Source organism: Salminus brasiliensis, chromosome 6, assembly GCF_030463535.1.
Source record: "Salminus brasiliensis chromosome 6, fSalBra1.hap2, whole genome shotgun sequence".
Taxonomy (NCBI): Eukaryota; Metazoa; Chordata; class Actinopteri; order Characiformes; family Bryconidae; genus Salminus; species Salminus brasiliensis.
The window spans coordinates 10893546-10918685 of NC_132883.1; the positions used below are offsets into that span (position 1 = coordinate 10893546).

Here is a 25140-nt window from a genome sequence, read left to right on the forward strand (position 1 = left end):
CTTTAACATCATTACGCACAGATTTGCCAAACCAGGTGTGGACTATAAATAATTACACTCCCATGAGGAGAGCTTTGGAGATTATTTAATGAGCATTACTTTTTATATGAGTTGTTTGTATTTATTCTAATACCAGTGTTTTTCTGAGCAAATAAACACTTACTTCCCAGATAACAAGCTTTTTTTATTCAAATTTTACACAGTTGCCTAAAACAAGTGAACAGTACTGGCAGTGTAACGTTGTCAGTTAATTTAATTCAGTTTAAGTTATTTAGTTTAATCTGGTCACATGCTACATACATGTTTAATCACCATCCTTCTAATGCCTTACTCTCTTATTGGCCTTCTGCCAATTTAGTTTACTGCCTTCAGTTTCTGCTTTCTATACTCTCCTTCAGATTTAAATCAGCAGACTGACTTGCTCAGTTTAAAACTTTTTCTTTCTGATGAGCTGTAAGCATTATGTTTTGGGTCATTGTCTTGCTATATTATGCACCGCCATTTGATGATTATGGAGGACCTCTTGTTCCTGTTCACTTCATTACTCTACCATCATCACGTATATCATCAATAAAGACTAATGAGCCAGCTTCAGAGCTAACCATGCCTGCCCAAACCATCACAATGTCTTGGGTACTTAGGATCATTTGCAATGCTCCTTTGCATTAGCATCACCTTTATAAAGGTTTATTTCTCTGCAAAACTTTGTACCTCTATCTCTGTGCTTCTCTTCAAATTCCAGTTTGGCCTTTCTGTTGATCGATTTGCATCTTAATGTAAATTTCTTTTTTCTTTAAGTCTTTTTTGAAAAGTCAATAGTGATACCATCCCCTGCGGTCTATAGATTGTCTGATTGTCCGCCATTGCTTGTTGTTTTTGGGCTTAGCTTTACCGCTAATGGTTCTAATGATTTTTTGTCATCATTTGTTGTAGTCTTCCTTAAAGGGCCTTGTTATTACAAATTGCTTACTCCCCTTTCAGCCTTTTTTCAGTGTGCAATGGTTAAATTGTTGTTTACTTTAATATCAACTTCAAAATGGCTTTTCCATCAGAGGCAATTTTCTAGTTTTTATGAAGTCTACCTCAAAGCCTCACTCAAAAGATGAACTTTGAATACAGATGAATGTCGACTGTTTGTCACGATACTAAACTAAATGCAAAACAGGCATTTTTTTATATTATGGTTAAATCTGTATGCAACAGCAATTCACTTTTCATTTGATATCTAACCAAAATAGCCAGTTTTACTTTTCACCTTTATACTGTCTAGAGATGCAGTATTTGATTTTAAACATTTCTATTAACAGTAATGTAGAATATTACATTATATTACATCTTCCCAGAATTCCTACCTGATTAGGTCACTGATTTGATGTGTGCTTGTATTTTAGGGGAGAACCAAAGACCTGGTATGGAGCTCCAGGATTCGCAGCTGAGCAGTTGGAAGCAGTGATGAAGAAGCTAGCTCCTGAGCTGTTCGAGTCACAGCCTGATCTATTACACCAGCTTGTAACCATCATGAACCCCAACACTCTCATGGCCCATGGAGTGCCAGTGAGTCATATACACACACACACACACACACACACACACACACACACACACACACACACTTGGTATACATCATTCCCTCTCTTACTTCCTGTGTCTTTCTCTCTGCTTTGTGAACACGTTGTGTGAAAAGGTCTGTTATGAAAGACACTTGAACTGAAAAACAGCATGTACAACTGTCCATGTTTTCAGTCTCTCTCTCCATCTCTTGCTTTTCTTGCCACACATTACACTTGTACTAGGGATTTAAGGGGGGAAAAAACAAAAACCCCACAAAATAATATAAAAATAAATACAAATATATACAAAATAAGAAATGCAGAATATATTCACATTAACCTACTCTATACATACTCTGTACATACACTATTGTAATGTATGAAATGTTTGCATTAGTATTTACGTATAGACATTGGATAAGATGGGAATTCAAGTCTGAGTTCTGGTCTGAAAAAAGGTCACAGTTCCAGTAAGTGCATGGTATAGAGTGTATTTGTTTGGGGTGGAGATGTGATGAGTGAGAGGGAGCTAGCCACACGACAGCGATGCTTGGAATCTAAAGATCCCACGGTTCTAATTGGATAAAAAGTCAACTTATCTATTTCTCAGATTCTATGCATATGATGGTGTTTTCTTTTTTGTTTTTTATTTTTCTGTCATAGTATTGGAAAACTCAATATATCGTCTTGCTCACAGTATTGCAGTATATTAAATTGTAACCCCTGTATCATGGTACATAACATAGTTCTTACCAATATACAGCCCTAAGGTACTAAGGTACTGAAGGGCAACAAATTTAAGAAGTGGGTAGGGACGAAACTAAACCAGAGTCAAAATCTCAAAAATTATACAAGACTTTTTAAATGTCCTGGGAAATTACTAGGAGGGATCATTTGTGAGCAGAATTCAATACCAAATGAAAAGGAAATACAATGGACTCACGATTACTGCAAAGGGAAATTATACAATGTTTCAAATCCCCAACATTACTAGTAAAGGTTACCCAGTAATGAGCCCAGCTTTTGGGAAGTCTGAATGTGGCTTCCCCCCTCGCACCACTTACCCTCCATCCTTCCGTCTCTTTATCTCTGTCCCTCACACACTCTCTTACTCTCACACCATAGTAATAACAATGTTCACTCACAGAGTTGCTGATTATCTTCCTCTTCATTCTTTCTAGATTTACCGGACCAATCAGTGTGCGGGAGAGTTTGTCATCACGTTTCCACGGGCCTATCACAGTGGATTCAACCAAGGCTTCAACTTTGCAGAGGCGGTAAACTTCTGCACTGTGGACTGGGTAAGAATGAAGAATGACCCTTGTCTCAGACACATTAAAGCAGCATTATGTGAGAATTAAAATTTTTTGCTCTTCCTACAGGTGGGGAATGTAATTACAAATTAGGATACGGAGATAAGAGATTAAGATACAGAACAGGCACCCTACTATGTTTATTTCACTTTAATGTAGATCAGCATTAGCAAAATTGTACTTAAAAATGACTCACGTTACACACTTATTTTGCAAGGTGTAAAAAGCACTTCACTACGGTTACATAGTACAGTAGCGGTGTTCTCCAAGTTAAAGTCAATGAAGCTGCATAATGTTGTTGTTCTGTATGTTTGATTTACATCTAAACTCCAGCTTTCAGTGTTTGTTGTGTTTAACCATAGTTCATGAAATTGAGCTAGGTTTTGGTTAGATAATCCACCTCCTCTGTGTGGATTTGTGCAGATGCCATTGGGCCGTCAGTGTGTGGATCACTACCGCTTGCTGCATCGTTACTGTGTGTTTTCCCACGATGAGATGATCTGCAACATGGCTGCCAAAGCAGACAAGTTGGATGTGGTGCTGGCATCAGCTGTACACAAAGACATGGTGCTGATGCTCAATGAGGAGAGGGACCTACGAGACCAAATCCGCAAAATGGTGAGACTGGATATCTCAAAATAACTGATCAGGGTGGCTAATAATCTTTTTCATTGGCCTGCCAGAGTGTATTGTGGATGCCCACATCTTGCAAGAGAGTCAAAAGCCTTAAGACACTTTTTTTTTTGTTTTGATTAACATGTTTTGCTCATCAAAGCACAGATTTGCACACATTCCCCACCTTTTCTAACATCATATTTCAACCCTTTAAACAGTCTATTTTTTGTTTCACTTTGGTTTCTGTACTGTTAACAGCTTGCATTTGAACACTCACTGTATCGCCACACAACTGCCTAATAAACAGTCCACACCTGTACTCTTATCTGACTGCACTATTAATGTTTACTGGAAGCACTGTTTGCGATAGTATCACGCAGTGATATCTTGCGAGAGGCAAGACTGTATGCAGAAAATATGGATTTTGGGAGGTTACAATGGTAATCTAATCAGCAATTGTATGTCCATTATCATATTTAAGCATTGTGTGGCGGGTAATGCCAGTATACTTGCCAAGTGTAAACGTTTACCAACATTCGGCAGATGGCTGGTGTTGGTCACCCTGGTTCTTACAGCAGTTGCAGTTCTAATAGGTAAAATGACCGTCTTTTTGACAGATCTAGAGTTAAAGAGATAATCTTGGCCAAAAACATGAATTCAAACCATTATTTACGTACAAACAGTTAAGAAAGTCAAATTCTTTGTATTTAAGCCGTTTCACAAAGATTTAATTTTTCGCTCTGCAACGAAAAAGGGGTTTGTCTTGTTTGGGGTGTGTCTGGTTTGGAAGGTCTTGCATTGCTTTGGTTGACAAATCAGAGTTTGTGTTTTGCAGTCATTTACAGTACTCTCCATTTTTCCAGTTCATTCTGGTTAGTGGTCTGAATCTGCTAGCCAACCAATCCTCAGTGTTGTTCCATCAAGTGGACAGAGGGGTGACAGGAAACATCTGCCTTAGTTATTAATTTAAAGCAGTACCATTTGTCTTTCTTAGAGTAAACATTAGTGCTATTCTGATTGTTGCTTAAACAACAAGGGGAGCCACTGCATGCTTACTGTTTCTGAAAACACTTTGATTATCTTCAGGCTCAGTTTAACTGTGTGTTTGTGTGTGTTTTTTCTCCCTCTCTTTCACTATCCCTAGGGAGTGGTGCAGTGTGAATTGTTCCAATATGACCTGCTGCAGGATGATGAGAGACAGTGTGTGAAGTGTCGCACCACCTGTTACCTGTCTGCCCTCACCTGTCCCTGTCGGCCAGGTGAACAGGTGTGTCTGCACCACGCTAACCACCTGTGCTCCTGCCTCATCTCCAACTACACGTTGAAGTGAGTCTTCCATGGAAACACCATTCAGCTCTTTGTCAACTCCCAGAACTCTGAGAAGATTCATGTTTTAGAATAACAGTAGCGTAGATTTACTTATTGCAATTAAATGGTACTTAATATCTTCATGGTGGTAATTAGTCACTACCAAAAACAGGCATACTCATTTTCTGATACTGCTACTGTATCTGTCCACTGCCACAGGTACCGCTTCACGCTGGATGACCTTTACCCCATGATGAATGCGGTGAAGCAGAGGGCTGAGCCCTATGACGACTGGGCCTCACGTGTCACTGAGGTGCTGGAGGCCAAACTGGACAAGAAACGCAGTGAGTTTTCACTTTGTTGACTGTGGTGAGCTTCACTTGAAGAAATGTGGGAAATGTACTGAAAAGTTCCTTCAGCTAATTGTTTGTGCAAGTGCAGGTGTAGTTGCAGCGCAAAAAAAGTACCTTGATGCAATCGTGATCTCAACGTACAGTTTGCAAAGGCAGTAGTTAATCATGCCAGCTGCGTATGGGAACACGTACTCAGAGATGATGCTAATCAGTTATTTCCCACCTGTACTTTCTATGGGTAATTTTGCTTTGCCTAAAATCACACAAAAAAAGATTTTAAGAGATTCACGCCTTGAAATGTAGGCAGAAATCCTGTCCGATTCATCTGCCCCCTTATCTGAAACGGCATGTCTGAACACTTTTGAATGCTGTGCATAAGGGTGTTTTCATATGCACAGTCCGCAGCCAGGACTGATTACGGGTTTGTATGGGGGAGGGTCTCATTTTCGCTGGTTTGCTTTCACACAGATGAATTTCATAAGACCCATGGTTCATGCAGTTTCGCATGCCACTTTTCTGCACACATTTTTGCTTTTCCTTGTTTACAAATGCTCAAGCGGCGAAAGAACAGCGCTTCCTGGAGTTATGGTATTTTACACTGCAGGAACACCTGCAAACAAGGAGCTGTTTTCATAGGAGAAGGATTTTAGGCAGGCAGGCACTAAGTCGAAGCAGTCATGTGACTAAATGAACCAGTCAGGCACACCACACACAGCACTGTGAGTAGATAACATCCACACATGTAGTAGACTGCAGACGTGCTCGAAAACAGCTTTCGTATTGAAAATCATATTTTTAAAATGGTGGTTTTCTTTGGTACTTTTTTTTAACCCTTGTTCAAGTCTTTTTGCTGTGTGGCCATGTGGTCTGCTGATGTTATTATTAAATGATTAAAAGTCTTTCTAGCCGTCACTAGCTCTGGGTCCTCTCTGTGTCCAGTTGATACGGTGTGCGGTAAGCTAGCAGAAGGGATAGTATCTGGCAGGGTTAGCTTTTAGTCTTTTTAGATGCTCCAGTCGGTGAGCTGGGGTGGTGATCATCCAACATCTTGACCTCACTAATGCTCTTGTCACTGAATTACAATCTTGCAGAAATACAACTTGCAGCAATGCTCCAGCAGTCTAGTAGAATGCTTTCCCTGGATAGTTATTCCAGTAGTTACTTCCCTTCCTTTTTTTTTTTTTTTTAAATACCCTTGATTTGGAAATAAACAAATAATGAGCAAGTCTTCCAATAGTTTGTGTCCATATAGATTGTGTTTAGTTTCTTGTTTAGGTTAATGGTGCATCACTTCCATGTACCGAACTCTCATTATTCAACTATGTCAAGATAAATACAGTTTTCCATTCTAGTGCACCTTAAAATGTTGCTGTTTAGAAAACATGATATCTTGGGCAAATTTTATAGTAATGGGCAAATAACTTAATAATAAAGTAATGCCCAGTATTACAATCTTCTTACTTTCTCTTTCTCTTTTGCTCTTTCTTTTTAGACCTCTGTGTGTTCCGTTCTCTGATTGACACGTCAGATAAAAATCATTTCCCTGATAACGATCTGTTACGGCACCTAAAACTGGTCACACAGGATGCAGACAGATGTTCATCAGTGGCCCAGCAACTCCTGAATGGCAAAAGACAGACCAGGTACCAACACTTACTCTCACGTCAGCCACATGTTCAAACAGGCCAATCACAGATTCTGGCTTTGGGAGGGTGCTGTATGATATATTTGTGTATTTAGCAATGTGACCTGGGTGTATGTGCATCACAGTGTTACGGAAAGGTAAGTGTTAGTTGTTTTGTGTCTCATTAGGTACCGCATTGCTGGAGGGAAGTCTCAGAACCAACTGACTGTAGAGGAAATGAGGTCTTTTGTCCGTCAGCTCTACAACCTCCCCTGCAGCCTAACACAGGCACCGTTACTGAAGGTAACATGCATAAACAAGATGCACTGTAGCTCTGCCTAAGGAAGACTTTATTCAGTAGGAGCCAAACAATACAAACTCTTCACAGCAGCCAACCTTATCCACAGTGTGAAACAGACAGTCCTTGAATACTAATGACTAAAACCTGCTAAACCAAACTACAGTACCTTATCTTGACACACTGTTGTCCTCTTGAGGCTACGGCAGTTAGAAAGGGGAAAAAGTGTATTTGCTCAGTAGTTCTGTTAGCCAAAATGAATTTGTTTACCTAACAGTGCTGATGCTGTGCACACAGAAGAGAGAATATATATTGAGAATGATGGCCTTTCTCCAGGATTTCCAGTTTAACTAGACTGGAATAGTTTTAGTGATGATGCTTAATATAAGAGAAAGAGAGTGGAAAGAAAGGGAGGAAAACATGGCACTTGCCTAATCTGTGTACCCATGTTCTGAATGTAACACTCCCAACAATGTAAATGTTGGAAGGTGTAAATGTTGACAGTTCCACAGTAAATAGGTCCACAGTAGGGGGATCTATCTGCAGCCAGCATTTGATTACTGCCTTACATACAGAGTAAAAGAATATATCAAGATACTAGACATTAGGTGTCCCACATTTTTCCAGAATGGTTGAATTCATGGACACACTCAAAATATATAGGCATGGTCCCAGTTACCTTGAATTTCTGTTTTGGTGTTGCATGTCTTTTTTCCCAGCTTTTTCTTACATAATTAATAGATTTTCTGTTCATGCATATGATTTGTAAAGCTTATAACCATTTTGTTACCCCTTTGGTTGGGATCTCCCCTGATCTCCTTCAGAAAGAAATGGTGGACTTGGATACCTAAGGAAATCCTGTCTATTGAATGCAAACAATTAGCAAAGGTTCAAAGCTACCAAGTTCACCAGTTCTGTACAGTACTGAAATACTGCTGAGTACATTATGGTTCAGTTAGCGGATCAGTGAAACAATAATAAAACGAGCCTCTTTCTTTTTTACAGGAGCTGCTGAACCGCATTGAGGACTTTCAGCAGCACAGCGAGAAAGTCCTGTCTGACGACGTTAGCGCTGATCTGGTGGGGGAGATCCAGTCTCTGCTGGATGAGAGTTCGGAGTTTGACATATGTCTGCCGGAGGTTCCTCAGCTACGAGAACGATTGGAGCTCGCCCGCTGGCTTGCGGCTGTCCGACAGGCTGAAGATTCAGCCAACAGCCCCCGCGGCCTCTCACTGGATGGCATGCGGCGGCTGATTGACCGTGGAGTGGGTTTGAGCCCTCACCCGTCCACGGAGCGTGCCATGGCCCGTCTCCAGGAGCTCCTCACTCTGTCTGAGCAATGGGAGGACAAAGCGCAGACGCTGCTCAGGGCCAGGTGGGGGCAGCATTGGGCCACTCAAATTGCATGCAACCGATCAATGTGTCTGAAACTAATCTAATCACTGTTCTCTACAAATCTGGATCACTGTATAGAGCACCAATCTAGGGACCTGAATTTAGTAAACAGTTTCGGGCATGATCATGTATGGCTTTGCTTATTACCGTACAACAGATATGCCCTAAATATGTCAACATTCCTGGCACACATGAGCACAGCTTGCACATTCTTGGTAATAGAAAAGGCTTTGATAGCTAGCTGATAGATTCCTTTAATAAATCCAATGTGTGCATTTATAAAATGTCTTGAAGGAGCTCTGACTGCATAGATGTTGCCATGATCGCTAGGCATTTAGTTATTCCAAACAATGTATTTATTTATTTTTTATTTTCACATTTCAAATTCCCTACTGGTTATTTTATAGCAATGAAACATGCATTGCATCGTCTTCTTAACCACCAAACATACATAATTTATAATTTAGCCAAACAGCTGAACGTGTGTGTGTTCAGTGACAGAAGCTGTTTAATGAAGTAACGTACCACTCAGCACAAAACCAGTTTTACTGTTTTTACTGTTTGTATTGCCATCTATATTTTTCAGTACAGTTTGCTTGGCAACCCAAGTCAGCATGGGTACTTAAGAATGCTATGGGTTGTTATCAGTGGAAACATTTGTGGTTCAGATCCAAAAAACAAAAATATACAAATGTGGGGAAAATACCAGTGACAGCTAGAGGGCATTGCTAGTGATCGGGGGAGTTCACATGAACAGGGATTGGGAAATTGGCCTTCCAGGGTATAAATTGGGGTAAGATTATACATAAATGATTAAAATCAGAAAGGAAGGCGTGTGCTCTTGCTTTAATATTGACTGTAGCTTCATTTGTCTTTTCTTAGATCTCCGGAGAGTGTGACGTCTCTGTCTGACACACTGAAAGAAATCGAGGCTGTTCCTACATACCTGCCCAACTGTCTGCTGTTGCGAGACTCCGTCAATAGAGCCACAGAATGGTTGAACGAGGCAGATGCTCTACAGGTAAAAGTTGTGCACTTTTCCTCAACAGTGGCCTTCTTGAGGACCTAACACATCTTGTTAAAACATTCAAACACTTCTAACTGGTGTTATTTTTGAAATTTTAGTATTATACGTAAATACTTGATGACACTGGTCTAACACCATCCAAAGTGATATAATAATTAATTCTGAAATAGATCATTAAATTTTCTTTCTGTGTGCAGGTGGGAGGCCGTGTTCCTGTTTTAGACACGCTGTCAGACATGGTGCTCAGGGGCCGGGCAATTCCTGTGCAGCTGGACCCTCTGGAGCGGCTGGAAGCACTGGTCTCTGAGGTCCAAGCCTGGAAGGAATCTGCAGCCAAAACGTTCCTGTCGAAAAACTCCTCCTTCACTTTGTTGGAGGTATGTGCTGAGCTCACAAACAACACTTGGGTCACAGCTTAGCCTTACAATATGGCTTTAATTCAGCTTTAGTAGTAGCTGTTGAGGTTTTCAAGTGGCATTTTGATGTGTTAAATTTCCTATAGAGTGAATCATTGGAACTTTTTCTCGTAATGAAGCTCAACACATCTCCGTCTCTGTTTGTCTCTCACGTGCTTGTGTGTTCTTCTGCAGGTGTTGTGTCCACGGTGTGAGGTGGGGAACTCTCTGAAGAGAAAAGTGAAGAAGACAAAGGGTGATGCAGTGCCATGTGGGAAGAAGAGAACAGGACGGCTGGACAGTCTCAGTGATGTAGAGAAAGCGCTTTCAGACAGTAAAGATTCCGCCTCCGCTGTAAGTTATGACACATGCCACTGTCAGCACCAGCTAGGCCTAAATGTAATCTATACTTATCGGTTTGGTCAAAGACAGGTTCACTCTTGATGGGCCATGTTGCGGATATTTGCTCAACACAACTCCTCTCTCTCTCTTTCTCTCAGATGGCGACTCTTGCTGAGGTGCGTTTGAAGGAGCTGGAGTCTGTGGCGACGCTCCGTGCAGCTAATGAATCCAAACTCCTCCCCTCAGCCGACTGCAGTGCTCTCAAAGTGTGTGTGTGTCAGAAGGCTCCCATGGGCGCCATGCGTCAGTGTGAGCTGTGCCGGGGCGCGTTTCACGCTGTGTGTATGGGTGGGCCAGCGGACACCCACAATGCTGAGCCATGGCTATGTCAATCATGTCACTGTTCATCTAGACCACCTTTGGACAAGATCTTGCCGCTGTTGGCGTCTCTGCAGAGGATCCGTGTGCGTTTGCCCGAAGGAGACGCGCTGCGGTACATGATCGAGCGCACAGTTAGCTGGCAGCGGCGAGCACGGGAGGTCATGGCGTGCTACGAACTCTCGCCCAAGTCTCAGGAACACAGGGATAGCTCACCACCACAGAAGCACTGGGGAGCAGACAGCAGCGCAAAGGTCAGTGGGATTCTCATGCAGTGCTCAAATGTTGCATATTTTTGAAGTGACATCAAAAACTTTATTTACACAATTTTGTTATTCCAATTGTAGTTAATTACATAAGTGTCTGAAGGTTCAAAGTAGTGGAAGCTTCAGTCCGCCAGTTAGCTGCCAGCTACTAAGGTTTTAAGAACTGTGGCACACAAGCATCAGGATAAGCAATATACTAGCCACATTTCTGCTCTGTCCCAATGTGCTGTGAGATGGGTTGTTGTTTTGAGAATCTACTGTGCAACACTACAACTCTACTGTGCCTTTATATAGCAATTACGTTTGGTGGAGCTGCTAGTCCCTTCACAAGAACTGGGTAACGCTGCGTAACCTGTAATCATATAATATTACTCTACATGCTCAGTCAGCATCACTTTCAGTCTTTCGCTTTCAGCTGTCCATGAGGGGGCGCTGAAAGTGTGACGTGTATTTTGCAGCAGTGGTGTAAAAGTGAATGACACTGTATTTGCAATTAAAGGTATTAGAAAATGTATTTTAGAGAACACTGTTCTTCTCTCACAGAAGCTAGTCTCATACATGAACAGTTTTGATTGACGTTGAATAATGATCGAGTAATATGATGTGTGCATTCTCTCCTCAGCAGTCTCAGGATTGGAGCAGGTGCAGTCAGGAGCAGTCTGTCTTCTACAAAGAGCAGCCCTGCATCCCTCTGCAGGGTATGTACTGATGCAGCATGGATAACAATGTGCACTGTATCAGCATGATATTTAAGTTTTTGCCATTTAATGCTGTGGTACACCACACTCCAGGGTTATGATTTCAGTGGACCAGCACATCTACTGAAAGCCTGGTGCGGGTGTGTTTAAGTTGGGATAGGATGTGAGCAACCAGTGCTGGGCATTTGCCCTTCTTGACTTGAATCAGGTGCTGTGTAAAATATGTGTTTCTCTGTTCCCAGGTCTGAGTGCGGAGCTAGAGGAGCTCATGGTGGAGGGATTATTGCTGCAGGTTTCATTGCCCGAGACTGAGCAGCTGTACACACTGCTACTGAACGGCCCTCCTGTCCAGCGCAGCCCTCAGCACACAATCGCAGCACAGCATAGCCCACAACACACGCCCTACCAATCTCAGGAACACACTTCACCTCACAGGGAGGTAAGTTTGTAGGTCAGGACTATGGCCAGTAAACAAATCAAAATCAAACAAATACACCTTTGTGTAACGTATGTTAATAGGCACTTTAATAGGAACACATGTACACCTGCTCACGTACGCACTTATCTAATTAGCTAGTTATGTGGCAACAGTACCTAAAGCTGCTGACCTGCATCCACATGATTTCATGCTTTGCACTGTTTACATCTGAATGTGAATGTGGCATAATTGTTGGTGCCTGATGGGCTGGTTTGAGTATTTATAGAATTACTGTTCTCCTGGGATTTTTTTTTCCAGAGTGGTTTAATAAAACTAAGCAGTACTGCAGATGGAAATGCAGCATTGATGTTTGAGATCAACAGAGAATGGTAAAACATTGGTTGGAGCGGACAGAGAGGCTACCACTCTATTCAGTTGTGATGAGCAGAAAAGCATCTCAGAATGCACAACACATTGAACTTTAAGATGGATGGGCTACAGTGAGGCTTTAACTTTAACTCAGTCTCGTCTTGTCCTGTTTCGTCTCTTGACTTGTCTTTAATAGAGGGACGCCGTCACCTCAGCGGAGAAGAAAGCAAAACGGCGGATAGAGAGAGAAGAGCTGGGACTGGAGGTACAGGTGAGGGAGAGAGGGATGTCAAAAAGGAAGAAACAGAGAATGAGCAAAGAGAAGAGGAGAGAGAGGAAAGCAGCATCCGTCTCTGCATCTCCCAGCTACCTGTCAGATCTGTCCCCATCAGACGATTCAGAGGAGGACATGATCCTTTGCCCAGCTGAAAGCTGTCTACAGCCAGCAGGAGATGAGGTGTGTATGCGCATGCTCCCATATTCTCCTGTGTTATCGGTACGTTGGGGGTTGTAATATCTGTAAAAATGACAGCTGTCAGACTGCACCTAGAACGTGTGGATCAGTTGTGTGGGTGTGTGTGTGTAGGGCTGGGTGATATCCATATCATTTGGTAACAGTAATTATGTGCTTTTCCTCACATTTCTACAATAAATGACTATATAATAATGACATTTATTGATTATTAGATCAATCTTTATTCTTTATTTTGATTCATTCACCACTAATTTTAGCGTGAACACATTAATGCAGTTATTTAAATGTGTTCTGATCTGTGTTATCAGCTATAGGGCTGGGTTTTCCAAAAGCCTTTCAGCACAGAACTGATCACAAGACACGTTGGACCATTTAAAATTAATTTGACCCATTTTCAGATTTTTGCAATTTTACATTTGATATGTTCATATATCTAGGATAAAAACAAAAGCCTTTTCGAAAAAAAAGTCATGTACAAAATTCATTCTGGTGACATTTTTCATTAGTAGAATAAAAAAAAATTAACACTGTTTCACATACATTAAGCAGTTTGTATAGTGCAGTAGGTGACAACGCCAAGTATTAAGGCTGGATAAGCACACCACTTTACACTAGTACATGTCCTTGGGCAAGACTGTAACACAGGAACCTAATTTAAGTCACTGTGTATAAAAACATTAGATTAAAAACCTAGGCAATGCAAATATCCACACACTCTCTTCCTTTATCCAGACACTGACTTTTTTATATATAAATACTTTAGGAAAGACACCTCGTCCACATGTTTACCCACAATGAATGGTTAGACTCCTGTCCCCCATAGAGAAAACAAATGCAGCACATCGCCACCTAGTGTGCCAAAGTGACTGTGGCTGCTTTCCGGCAGCAAATGCTGTTGCCCAATATTGCAGACATGCGCTGTTGTCATCAAAACAAAGCTTCCTCACACTTATAATTGTCCTATCACCCAGGCCTAGGTGTGTCTGTGCGTGTGTGTGTTCTGAGTGTGTCGTCTCTCTGTTGCAGGTGTACTGGGTGCAGTGTGACTGCTGTAACCAGTGGTTCCATATGGTTTGTGTAGGCGTTTCTGCAAAGATGGCAGCAGAGGAGGACTACATGTGCGTCACCTGCAGCGCACGAGATCTGGGCCAACACCGGAAATGAAAGCGAGAGAAGAGGATGGGGGAGCGCAGAGGACTAGGAGAACAGCCAGTCCGTCTGCTCCCGTTTTTCCTCAGCCCTTCCCTACGAACTACCCCATTCCAGGTTGTGTAACTGACCGTCCCAGGTTCCCTATGACTTATGACCTCTGATCTTTGTAACAACGGTGCTATTTCCTCTATTTTGTTTTTGTTAGTTTTTTTTTTTAATCTGTTGTTCTGGATGATGCTACTTGGTCACTTTTTTGTATTTTTACAGCTTTTTCCTGCTATTTGAACTGTGTGGTCGTCTTTTAAAGAAAAAAAAAGCTAAATGACTTAATGCTAAGTGAAGAGTCACAGTGGGAAGATGTCGTGGGTTTCCGTTTGTGAGCTGCAAGAAGGCTAACGCTCAAAGCACGTTATGGAAAAAAAAAAAAAAAAACCAGGAAGGTTTTCTCTTTTCCCGGGGATTTCTGCATGCTGAACCAGAGACACAACGACACAGGACACACAGCAACAATCATTTTTCACCAAAAATCTACAATAAATAATTAAGAGAAAAGAGAAACTTATTTTTTGGAAAAAAAACCCACTGTTTAGTACACATGCGTCTGGGATGGTATAATTTTTCTCTGTTGTTTCTGTTTCGTTTTGTAGATTAGTTTATTTATCTGAGCAATAATAATAATGTCAGTAAGCATTCGGAGGCTTGAGCATGTGTATGAACTGTGTGCTGGTACTTTAGAGACGATGAGGGTTCTCTGTACAGGAGGCCTAAAACGTAGATGGTGCAGTCTGGGGTGGTGACTAGCGATGTAGCAGCCAGAGGAAAGACATGTGTACAAACTAAACTGCCACAAAACTTGCTTGGGCTATTTTGCGGGGTGGGAGGGAGGATTGGGCGTTTGGGTTAAGCTTGTTTAAGATGTCCCGGTTTATAGTGTGGAATAAAAACATTTTGGTCTAATATCTTAAAAAAAGGTCTGTTTTCATTCTGTGCACAAGTCTGTGTGTGTGATTTACCAGTGATATCATGACCTGTTGGTATAAATGGAAGCAAAAAGGCATACATACAAGATTTTCTCTCATCTTCACTCGTGTAACAGTGCAGAACAGTGCAGATTATGTGACATGGGCGTTCTTTCTATGATTTCTGATACGCTGTCCATGCGTTGTTTTAACATCCAAGTTTATACAAACCAACACCAATCAGCATCCACTCCACATCCATTAATTTCATGTGACACACTCATCCTGCCTCCCAGATCAGGTACGCTCATCATTTTTCTTCATGTAAGTTTCATGAGAATCATGAGAATATCAAATCACGAACCTAGTATGGTGAGTCGGACTGAATCCTGGGCTGAGTGTATAGTTACACCCCTATAATTACGGCCCAATTTACTCTGCTATAGACAATGGGTCCAAATGCTGACCCCATGCTTTCTGAGTTTCTGAGATAAATGCCACTCAGAGGAAGATAATAAAACACTGGAAAAATGCAGGTTTTAAGACCTTAAATCGGATTTTCATATTTATTTTTAATAACAGACTTTCTTATTAATTTTACATTTTTATAGCGATCACTGGCTTCTAAAAACAGTTTTAAAACCCTGTGAGAATTTATCAGTAAAATCCAGCGCCTGGGTTTCAGTGGGATTAAAGAAAATCTCCCGCTGGATTAAAACGCGCTGCTCTCGGTCCGGATTTGGGCATGCGCCGATGCGCGAGCGCCGCTGGAATGTCTTGGCGCTCGAGCCGTTCCTGCTGATGGACGGGCGCGCGCGTGCGCACTCAGCGGTCCCAGCAGCGCATTCAGAGACAACTGGGAGCAGAAACCGTAGCTGTGGAAGCGCGAGCTAACAGACAGCGCTACCAGACAGCCAGGGGAACAGCTGAGGGTAAAGACGCTGTCCCGGGGTCCGGGGTGGGCTTTTATCCGACATGTCGAGGAGGAAAGAAGTGAGCGAGGACTCGGACCTTGAGAGTCTGTTGGCAACCCTCTCCCCTGACGAGGTGGAGGAGCTGGAGAGGGAGATGCTTCTCATCGACCCAGACCCGAACGTGCCGGTGGGGCTCAGGCAGCGCAACCAGACCGAGAAGCAGCCCACTCGGGGTTACGACCGAGAGGCCATGCTGGACTACTGCGAACGGGAGACGAAGAAGCTCATAGAGAGGGAGCTCTCGTTTGAGGTGATGCCAGTGCAGAACTGTTGCACGCTAGACTGGTGCAGTGTAGTGTTTCCTGCATCATTACGTGGTAGTTTGATCTGTAAAGCTCCTTTCTGGAGGAGCCTAGTCAGGACTGTTTACAGCGATGGTGATAGAAACCAAGCATCTGAAGAGTTTTATGCCTCTTAGGGCTACAAGACAGACCGTTATGACAAGGAAATTGGTCATGGACACACAGCCAGATATCTGAGACCTTGTTTTATGATTGATAGTTCATAAATAGTAATGATTGAATTGATGATGATCATTACTGATGATGAAATGATGAATTATTAGTCTATTCAAACTAGCTGAGGTTTTTCTTGGGTAAATAGCAAAGTCCTGACTAAGTAAGGTAAGGTAAGTCGCTCTGGATAAGAGCGTCTGCTAAATGCCTTAAATGTAAATGTAATAAAATAAAGGTTTTACCTAAAACATCACTTCCAAACCTATGAGGTACACACAGGGTGTTATGAGGCCAAATAGTCCCTAAATGCATATATTTCTTTTCAGATTTCCCACTATTTTACCATTATTAACATTACATATACATATCAGTTCAGGTAACACCTGGTTGTTTTAGATTACAGTGAATTAAATGGCTATTTTTGCTGCATAGATATCCTAAACCAGGCGCCACTAGTCTCACCCACAAAGGGTCCGAGTAGCTGCAGGTATTCATTCCAGAAAGCAGAAGCCCACCTGATTCTACTTGTTAAGTCAACTAGTCTCAGTCCTAAAAATGAAAAAAATAATGGTTAGTTATACAGGCTGTGCTCCTGCCTGGTTGGAATAAAAAGCCTGCAGGCCACGCCGACCCTTTACGGATAAGATTGGTGACCACTGTCCTAAACCCTAGTTCCTATCACCAGCATGGTCAGTACGTTTCTCTGCAGCACACGATTTCAGACCAGACTTTGTTCACAGCTCAAATTCTACCGAAGAATCTAATTTGCCCAATCTATGCCAAACGTCCTTTGTCTGTTTCTACAGCTGTTCAACTGCTGTTGAACTGAACCTAAAAAAGTCATGGAAAATCCTCACCCACTGGTTTTGGTGAACTTCCACTGCTTTAGCGTCATGCTTCATGCAAGGAAGCAAACCTCTTAAGTTGTTCAGAGTGTTCTGATGTGAAATGGTGCGTTTACAGTGGTGCCGATGGGTACCAGGTGTTGCTATGTTGAATCAGGTGTGTTTGAGCAGGGCAGTCACCAAACTATGCTGAATTCTGGCCCTTCATGTCTAAAACCGATGACCTCCGATCTGGCCTTCTGGATTTGATCTGGACTTCTTTCTTTATCAGCCAGAGCAATATCATATAGCAAGATCTCTCTGTTTCTGCCAGATGACGTGATCCGAAAGTCAGAACTGTCCAGTAGGAGGAGTGACAAGAGGCGTTTCTTTGAGACAGTGTCCAGTAGAGCTATCCTGCTAAAATATTTGTGAAGTATCCTTAGATGTGTAACTAGATCCTCTTAACTGCACCAATTTGTCAGTTATTACCTGCTTCTCTTTATCACATATCAACACATCACTGATAGCCAACTTGACTGTACTCTGATGGCTTGTTAGGCTTACAGGGCAGGTGGGCATCCATGTAGGTGTCTGTTTTACTAATCTGTGTAAAGGCCAAAAACCCATCAGATGGCTTCTCTTCACAGCTCTGCATGGCGGACTGGTCTGTGTCTATGAGTGCCAGGACAAGCAGAGCTTAAGCAAAGTACAGAGTTTACAAGGCTGCTAAGGAGACGCCGAACACAGAATGTACTTCAGCCAGAGAGTCGCAGAGCGCTGGGCCCTGTGTAGATCAGTCAGTCAGGGATGCCTGGCATGCTGCTGAGATCTTTCTTATCAACACTGTGCTTACTGCCGGCAGATGGTCTGCATAGGGGACAGCTATCAGCACCAGACACTTAATGGTCAGACTTTAGTGTTGGGCATTCACAAAGTTAGTGAGCATAATTTCAACAGCCTTAAAGTGCCTGCTCTTTCTGATCTGCATAAAGAATGACTCGCAGCTGTTTTCTTTTAGATGAATATTGATTAGGTGGGACACTAGAATCAGAATCAGAAATATTACTTTCTCCATAAGTTTTACCATGATCTCAATCTCATTAAATCTAACAGCATACAGCACTTTTGAAACACCCTTATGTTTATAGATGATATCTGGGATTCTATGATAGATCTGAGATTCTCTGTTCAGGTCTTTTTGTGTTCTTTAAAAAGCCAAGCTTGTTGTTTATTTGTGTAAAAAAAAGCTAGAAACCTCTATAAATAAATGATAAATTAGCAAGCAACAAAACTGTATTTACCCATAAGCCCCTATATAACAGCTCAAATGGCTCTCCCCTGTTTCTCCCTGATATATATATATATAAATAGGCGCCTATTGGCCCCATGCCTAATGCCAGGCGTAGGCTAGAGGGGTAGCACTGAGCTGTGGAGCAGTGAAAGAACGGTGTTCTCTGGAGGGATGATGCTCCATGGGGAGTGGGAGTTGGGGATGAGGTGGGGTGGTGATCTCCAACATCCTGATCCAGTCACTCTAACAAAAGCAGCTTAAACTCTTTTTTTTAAGTAACCTTCATTTGGACGAAACAATAAATAAGCAAGTGTCCCAATACTTTTGTTTGTGTTGTGTATCCATGATTCTGTGATGGCCTCATTGGATTTTTGGAAAGCCAAGCTTGTTTATTTGAGAAAAAAAAGCCTAATTAGACATATGTCATTTCAGTTAGTACTGAACCAAACACCAAAGTAACACTTTACCACCAAAGCTGAGCTCAGTAATAATTGTTTATGCCTAATTTGTTACATATTTGCAATGATTGAGGATCTAGAAGTGTCCCAGTCTTCAGTATTCATCATGACTGCTTATCACTTTTTTAAAACTTTCTTTTTCCATTCACTGTGTTTTTGCCAAGCCCAGAGAAGCTCTGTGGACATTATGAAGGCTTGCTAATGTCACTTTGAAATACTGAAAATGTATTTTTGGAGCTACCCATCAAGGTAATCCAGGTTTTGGCTCCTGCCAAAGACCAGCTCGGAACTGAACAGTTTTAAGTTGTCAGTGTTGACGTTCACGGTCGATACAGTTTCATTCCCCAAAGCATCCTTATTTTCACATACCGCTTTGGACAAAGTGCAAACATTCAGTCAAACAGTCATTAGAGGAGAATCCTACAAATGTGCCTTGCCTCTACTTGAAGGCGACCCAGAGGCCTAGTTTAGCTCTCAGCGATTCTGTTGTGTTTACATTGCTGTAAACACGGGTCTGGCCCAGAGTTGAGTTTCCACCCTTTCGTTGAAGCAGCGGACACCACAGGACTTGTTATTCCCTTCCTTAGATCTGAAATTAAGGAATGCCGTATAATGCCTTGTGATGTTGTAATAGCCTGTGCTCCATTATAAAACTTTTACTGTGAATACAGCAGTGGGTTAAGCTTATCCCAGATCCAGACTCTGTTAAACCCAAAAGTAGAGTTAACCCTGACAACTGCTTGATGATACAGCTCCGGTAGCATATATCTACCTTAAATATGCATTGAGCCTGTGTTTGAACTAGGAGTTGAGTGCTACAGGCTTCAACAGGTGCTGCTGAAGGCTTGAGTAATATGAGACACGCTAAAAGGGCTTGAGACTCTGTTTAAACTCTGATGAGACAGCGTGTTGTTTGCTTGAAATGCGCGTGGCACAGCAAGGATACACCGGCTTCAGCTCTGGTACTTGCTTACTCTGGGGTTTCATTATTTTTTTTTTTTAATGTTGCTAAGCAGAAATGTCCAGTGATCATGATAATAGCAACCGCAATCACTGTAAATGTTTATCATTGTTTATCTTTCACAAACAAGTCAATGAAACCAGTGTTGTCAGTTAGTAGCCGGTATTCGTTTTACATTAACATTCTTGCAGTAGGGTTTTATGTGCCGTTTCATTGCAGTTACTAAATACTGTCTAACAGTTAATGAATACTTTTTACCTAGCTACTGAGTAATGTATAGCAGCAACTGAATTATTTTTGTAGCAGATACTGAATAATTTCAGTCCTCTAATGAATTAATAATAGCAGTTACTGAATGATTTCTAGCAATTATGGAATAATGTCTATCAGTTACAGAATGATTTCTAGCAGTTTCTGAATGATGTCTTACAGTTACTGAATGATCTATAAAAGTTACAGAATACTGTACAGCAGTAACACAATGATTTCTAGCAGTTGCTGAATAATTCCTACCAGTTACAGGATGATTTTCATCAGTTACTGAATAATTTCTAGCAATTATGAAATAATGCTATCAGTTACAGAATGATTTCTAGCAGTTACTGAAAGTTTTCTAGCAATTATGGAATAATGTATACAAGTTACAGAATGATTTCTAGCAGTTACTGAATTATTTCTAGCAGTCACTGAATGATCTATAGAAGTTACAAAATAATGTATAGCAGTAACACAATGCTTTCTAGCAGTTACTGAATGATCTATAGAAGTTACAGAATAATGTATACCAGTTACAGAATTATTTATAGCAGTTACTGAATGATCTATAGAAGTTACAGAATAATGTATAGCTGTAACACAATGCTTTCTAGCAGTTACTGAATGATCTATAGAAGTTACAGAATAATGTATAGCTGTAACACAATGCTTTCTAGCAGTTACTAAATAATAGGTCTTAAAATTGAAACTCACAAAGAAGCCAAGGGTTTAATGGGTTAAATTGATTCAGCGTTTTATGGGAATCAGGTTGTGGCAGTGTTGCTCTGCCTTTGGAGGGGAAAATGATTAGGACGTAGCCAGATGTTGAAGAACTCTGGTAGGTGGAATTCCAGGCGTGAGTGTTCCGTGCATTGCTGCCTTATAAGGGCACGTCTGAGAGTTCTTAGACATCTTCAAACAATGGCACACAAATCTGCCAAGCTCATTCCCTGCTGATGGAGGCTAAGAATAGCACTCTGCATTCAACTGCAACCAGCCATAATTCATGATCATGTTGCTTTTGTGTGAACTACAGCTTTTATAAAATAATTCGAATCACAGAATGCAGTTCAAGTGCGAGCATCAACAGTGTGTAGCCAAGTTTTATCAGTGTTCCCAGGATGATGAGCCAAAGGCAAATCAGACAAGTAGGCTGAGAGACGACACTTACCATTAAAGGTCTTGCTCACTACACATTTGTAGATAAACTAATGAAAAAGCAGCTGTTGGCCCCATTAGTCCGTCATGCATGTGTATTTACAGAAAATGTATGCTGTGTTGTGATTGTGCCACAGGGGGAGTCTAAGGGTGAAGGCCGTAGACGAGACCGGCTCAGGAGGATGAGGAGCAGAGAGCATAGGAGCTTCTCCAGGTCGCGAAGCCGCGAGGCGTCCGACATGGATGATGCAGTGAATGAAAAGGAAAAGAGCCACGAGGAAAAACCTGTGGACAAAAACTGTGAGGATGGCGAGAAGTTCAGAGGAGTTGAAGTCCAAGAGTCTAACCAAAACACAAAGTTAGAGTTTCAGAAAAAGGAAAAAATAGCAAAGGAAATAGGTGAAGAGAAGATAAAAAGAGAGGCAGAAAATGAAAAAGAAAAACAGAAAGAAGCAAACAGGAAAGATCGAGGCAGCAGCAAGACTTCAGACCTCATCTCCAAGCTACAAGAAAAAAAGGACGATAGCAAAGAGAGGGAGAAAAAGGATGAGAGCAAGAGAGGAGAAAACTTAAGAACCAAGGGGTTAATATCCAAGCTACAGGGGAATAAAGACGCAGAAGACAAGGAAAAGAGAGAAAAAGAGGAAGATGTGGAGAAAAAGAGAGAGAGCAGAACGAAAGGCCTTGTGTCCAGGCTGGAGGAAGCAAAGAGCCAAACAGAAGCCAGCAGAGTGGGAGAAAAGAGGAACAGGCAAAGAGATGTGGAGGAAAAAAAAGAGAAGGAACAGGAGAAGAACGATGAGAAAAAGAGGTTGTATTCTCCAAGAGATACAGCTGGAACAGGGAAAGAGAAGGAGAGAGAGAAAGAGCAAGAGAAATGGCAAGGGAGAGAGAAAGAGCGAGACAGGTGGAAAGAGAGAAAGAAAGAGCAGGAAGATGAGAAAGAGCAAGAAAGAGGGAAAGATAAAGAGAAGGACGTAGTGAGAAAAGCTGAAACTTGCAACAGAGAGAACTGTGCGAGTGCAGATGACCAGTCTATTAAAACTGAGGATGACGACGAGGATGACGACGGAGATGATTGTTTGGACAGCGACACTGGTTCCAGTATGTTTGATGACCTCTTGGAGCAGGTTCGCAGTGATGACCCTGAACTTACAGAGCTCAACATTAACAACTCTGATGCTATTAAGACAGATACACTGATTCAGTTTGCTGAGGGACTCCGCAGCAACTCTCATGTCAAAACATTCGCTCTTGCTAACACGAGGGCAGACGATCATGTCGCTTTCGCCATTGCCGGGACCTTACGGAACAATGTGACGCTGACCGAAATCAATCTGGACTCCAACCATCTCACTGGCAAAGGCATCCTGGCCATCATTCAGTCTTTGCAGCACAATGTAACTCTCACACAGCTTCGCTTTCACAACCAGAGGCACATCCTTGGAGGGAAGACAGAGATGGAGATGACTAAGGTTCTACGGGACAACACCTCATTACTTAAGCTGGGGTATCACTTTGAGCTAGCTGGGCCACGGATGACTATGACTAACATCTTGAGTCGTAATATGGACCGCCAGCGCCAGAAACGACTGGAAGCACAACGGCTCGCAAAGCAGGAAGCCTGCCTAGCCTCACCAAAAGGCAAGAAAAAAGAGGTTTTACCTGAAACACCCAAGCTCAAAGCACCACCAAAGTCCAACCATGCTGAGAGGAAGGAGTCCATATTAACAAAAGTTTCCAAATTTAACAATCCTGCCACAGACCCTAAATCCTCTTCAAATAAGCCCTCGCCTGGCCCTGTATCCTCTAGCGCACCAGGTAAGAAAGGTGGAGTCAAAAAAGTGCAGTCAAGCCCAGGACCCCCACCAACCCCTTCTCCCCCTGCTCCACCTCCCCCTCCTGCCCCAGCACTGGATGTTCAGGCCCTGCGAAGGTCGCTGACCCCCGTCTCCCAGCGCAAACCAGACAGCAGCAGAGTCTCAGGCCGTGGAACAGAGAGGAGCTCCAGGGATCAGCTGCTGGACTCCATCAGGAACTGCAGTGTGAACGCACTCAAAAAGGTAAGAAACTAGGAATCTCTTAAGCTCCAAGTTTGTGGGACTAATAAAGGATTATCTTATCTTATCTTATCTTAAATTTAAGCCACAATATCAGGTTTACAATTCAATATTCTAATAATATTTTAAAGAAAATCTGAATTGTATCCAGGGTTGTTGCACAACTGCTAATGAAACTAGAGTTGAGAGATGGCAGGCTTAAGACTGAATGTGCTGGTGTAGATACACTATAACACTACACAGAAACAATGTATGAGCAGGTGCCCTGATACTTTTGTCCATATAGTGTGTGTTTCAAGCCTTGGTGATTATTTAGACATAAGATCTTAACATTTTTTTTTCTTTTCCAATCCCCCAACCATCCCCGAAACCCTTCTCTGCCTCTAAGGTTGAGGTTCCGAAGCGTCTGAGGTAGCAGCTGGCAGGAAAAACAGAAGAGGATTGAGACAACTTTAACAGCGACTTATGGGAAGTCATTGATGCGTTTGACTTCGTGAGGCCGACAGCAGTTACAGTGCTGTCAGGGAGCGCTTATGCATCAGAGTGATGTTCATACTAATCAGTTGGATCCTGAATGGTCTGACAGACTAATCTGCGCACTTAATGCACTAAATAGCTAAAAGTATTTTTTGCATTTTACAGCTCAGTTGGGGAGGGGGCCACTTCAGAGTCCACTGAAAGAAATGAACATTTTGGAAGTTGGAAAATAATGCAGAATTGGAAGAAAGGAAGAAAAGTGTGATGCAGGATTATAATGAGCACATGATACTAAACTAGTGTACGTTATTTCAGTTTGTTTTGTTTGTGCGCGTGTGGACTTTAAGGAAACGTACATATGTGGCTCATCACAATGTTTGTTAAAATGTTTTGAAAATATTTTAATATAAAAAAATGCAATGAAACAGACATTATGTGACTGAAATCATATGTTTTGAGAGAGAATTGAAGCAACAGTAGAAATGACAATGACACTGTTGTTATTAATGTAAGTATTTAGTTTTTTGACCACTGACAAGTAATTGCACACTAGAAACCCCTGTGCTCCTCCTTCTGATTGCTGTCATACATCAAAAATACAAGGAGTTAAAATACTCAAAGTAGTTTACAAATGATAAAATATTGTCTACATGAATAACAGTAATAATTATAATAATTATAATATTTTACCTGTTGTTTAGAGTGATTAGACTGATTTTTCACAACAACACATCTTTCTGAGACCCAGATTTTATCTTTTTTTTTTTTTTTTTTTTAGATAATTAAAGTATTGTGGTTCCTTGTATTGGACACCGGGTGTTGCTTGTGCTCAAAATGTGGAGGTAATATAAAGGCATTGAATTCATTTACATGTGGATTTTTGTTCAACATTCTTTTCATTTCATGAACTTAAAAAAGTTGGATAAAGGAAACACAGCTGAACACTAAAAGGTGCCCTTCTGAGATGTGCACCTCCTGTTGGTTTGTGTGCTAAGATTTCTGAACACTAAATAAATTGAAGTTAGGAATCTCATATTGAAGAAACAATTTGATTATTAGCAGCAGAACCGAATATAACACTTGCACCCTTTGTTGCCATATATTGTGAAAGTTGTGGTGTCCCCCATTTTGAAAATAAAGATCCTGCCCTGTTAGCCACACCCCTACAACTAGGGCATCACTACAAAGTCCTTATAGGCAAGTTTGTGCACTCTGTGGCCAAAATGTATAACATCTCCAATCACTAGAAACCACAACATGTCCTCCTGACAGTACAGTAGGGTTCAAA

General features: G+C 41.7%; 2 protein-coding genes across 6 annotated transcripts in view; both read left to right on the plus strand.

The window, feature by feature from the left end:
* kdm5bb (lysine demethylase 5Bb) overlaps positions 1-14907 on the plus strand; it is a 31117-nt gene extending 16210 nt beyond the window's left edge. For 2 of the 5 annotated variants that reach the window (XM_072681600.1, XM_072681602.1), the window contains exons 13-28: positions 1392-1554; positions 2732-2851; positions 3287-3481; positions 4623-4804; positions 5006-5130; positions 6632-6782; positions 6952-7066; positions 8067-8437; positions 9340-9478; positions 9682-9861; positions 10075-10233; positions 10380-10853; positions 11488-11563; positions 11806-12002; positions 12547-12807; positions 13852-14907. In XM_072681600.1, coding sequence (XP_072537701.1) covers positions 1392-1554; positions 2732-2851; positions 3287-3481; positions 4623-4804; positions 5006-5130; positions 6632-6782; positions 6952-7066; positions 8067-8437; positions 9340-9478; positions 9682-9861; positions 10075-10233; positions 10380-10853; positions 11488-11563; positions 11806-12002; positions 12547-12807; positions 13852-13989 — 3046 coding nt within the window. In that variant the 3' untranslated portion in view covers positions 13990-14907. The remainder of the gene's footprint in view (positions 1-1391; positions 1555-2731; positions 2852-3286; positions 3482-4622; positions 4805-5005; positions 5131-6631; positions 6783-6951; positions 7067-8066; positions 8438-9339; positions 9479-9681; positions 9862-10074; positions 10234-10379; positions 10854-11487; positions 11564-11805; positions 12003-12546; positions 12808-13851) is intronic. The other 3 variants (XM_072681603.1, XM_072681601.1, XM_072681604.1) reach the window with 3 other exon arrangements.
* A 900-nt stretch (positions 14908-15807) lies between these two features.
* lmod1a (leiomodin 1a (smooth muscle)) lies at positions 15808-24850 on the plus strand. The gene is made up of 3 exons (XM_072681606.1): positions 15808-16160; positions 21453-23378; positions 23764-24850. Exons 1-3 carry the CDS (start codon positions 15912-15914, stop codon positions 23788-23790), a joined length of 2202 nt encoding a protein of 733 aa, XP_072537707.1. The 5' UTR covers positions 15808-15911; the 3' UTR covers positions 23791-24850.
* The last annotated feature ends 290 nt before the right edge of the window (positions 24851-25140 follow it).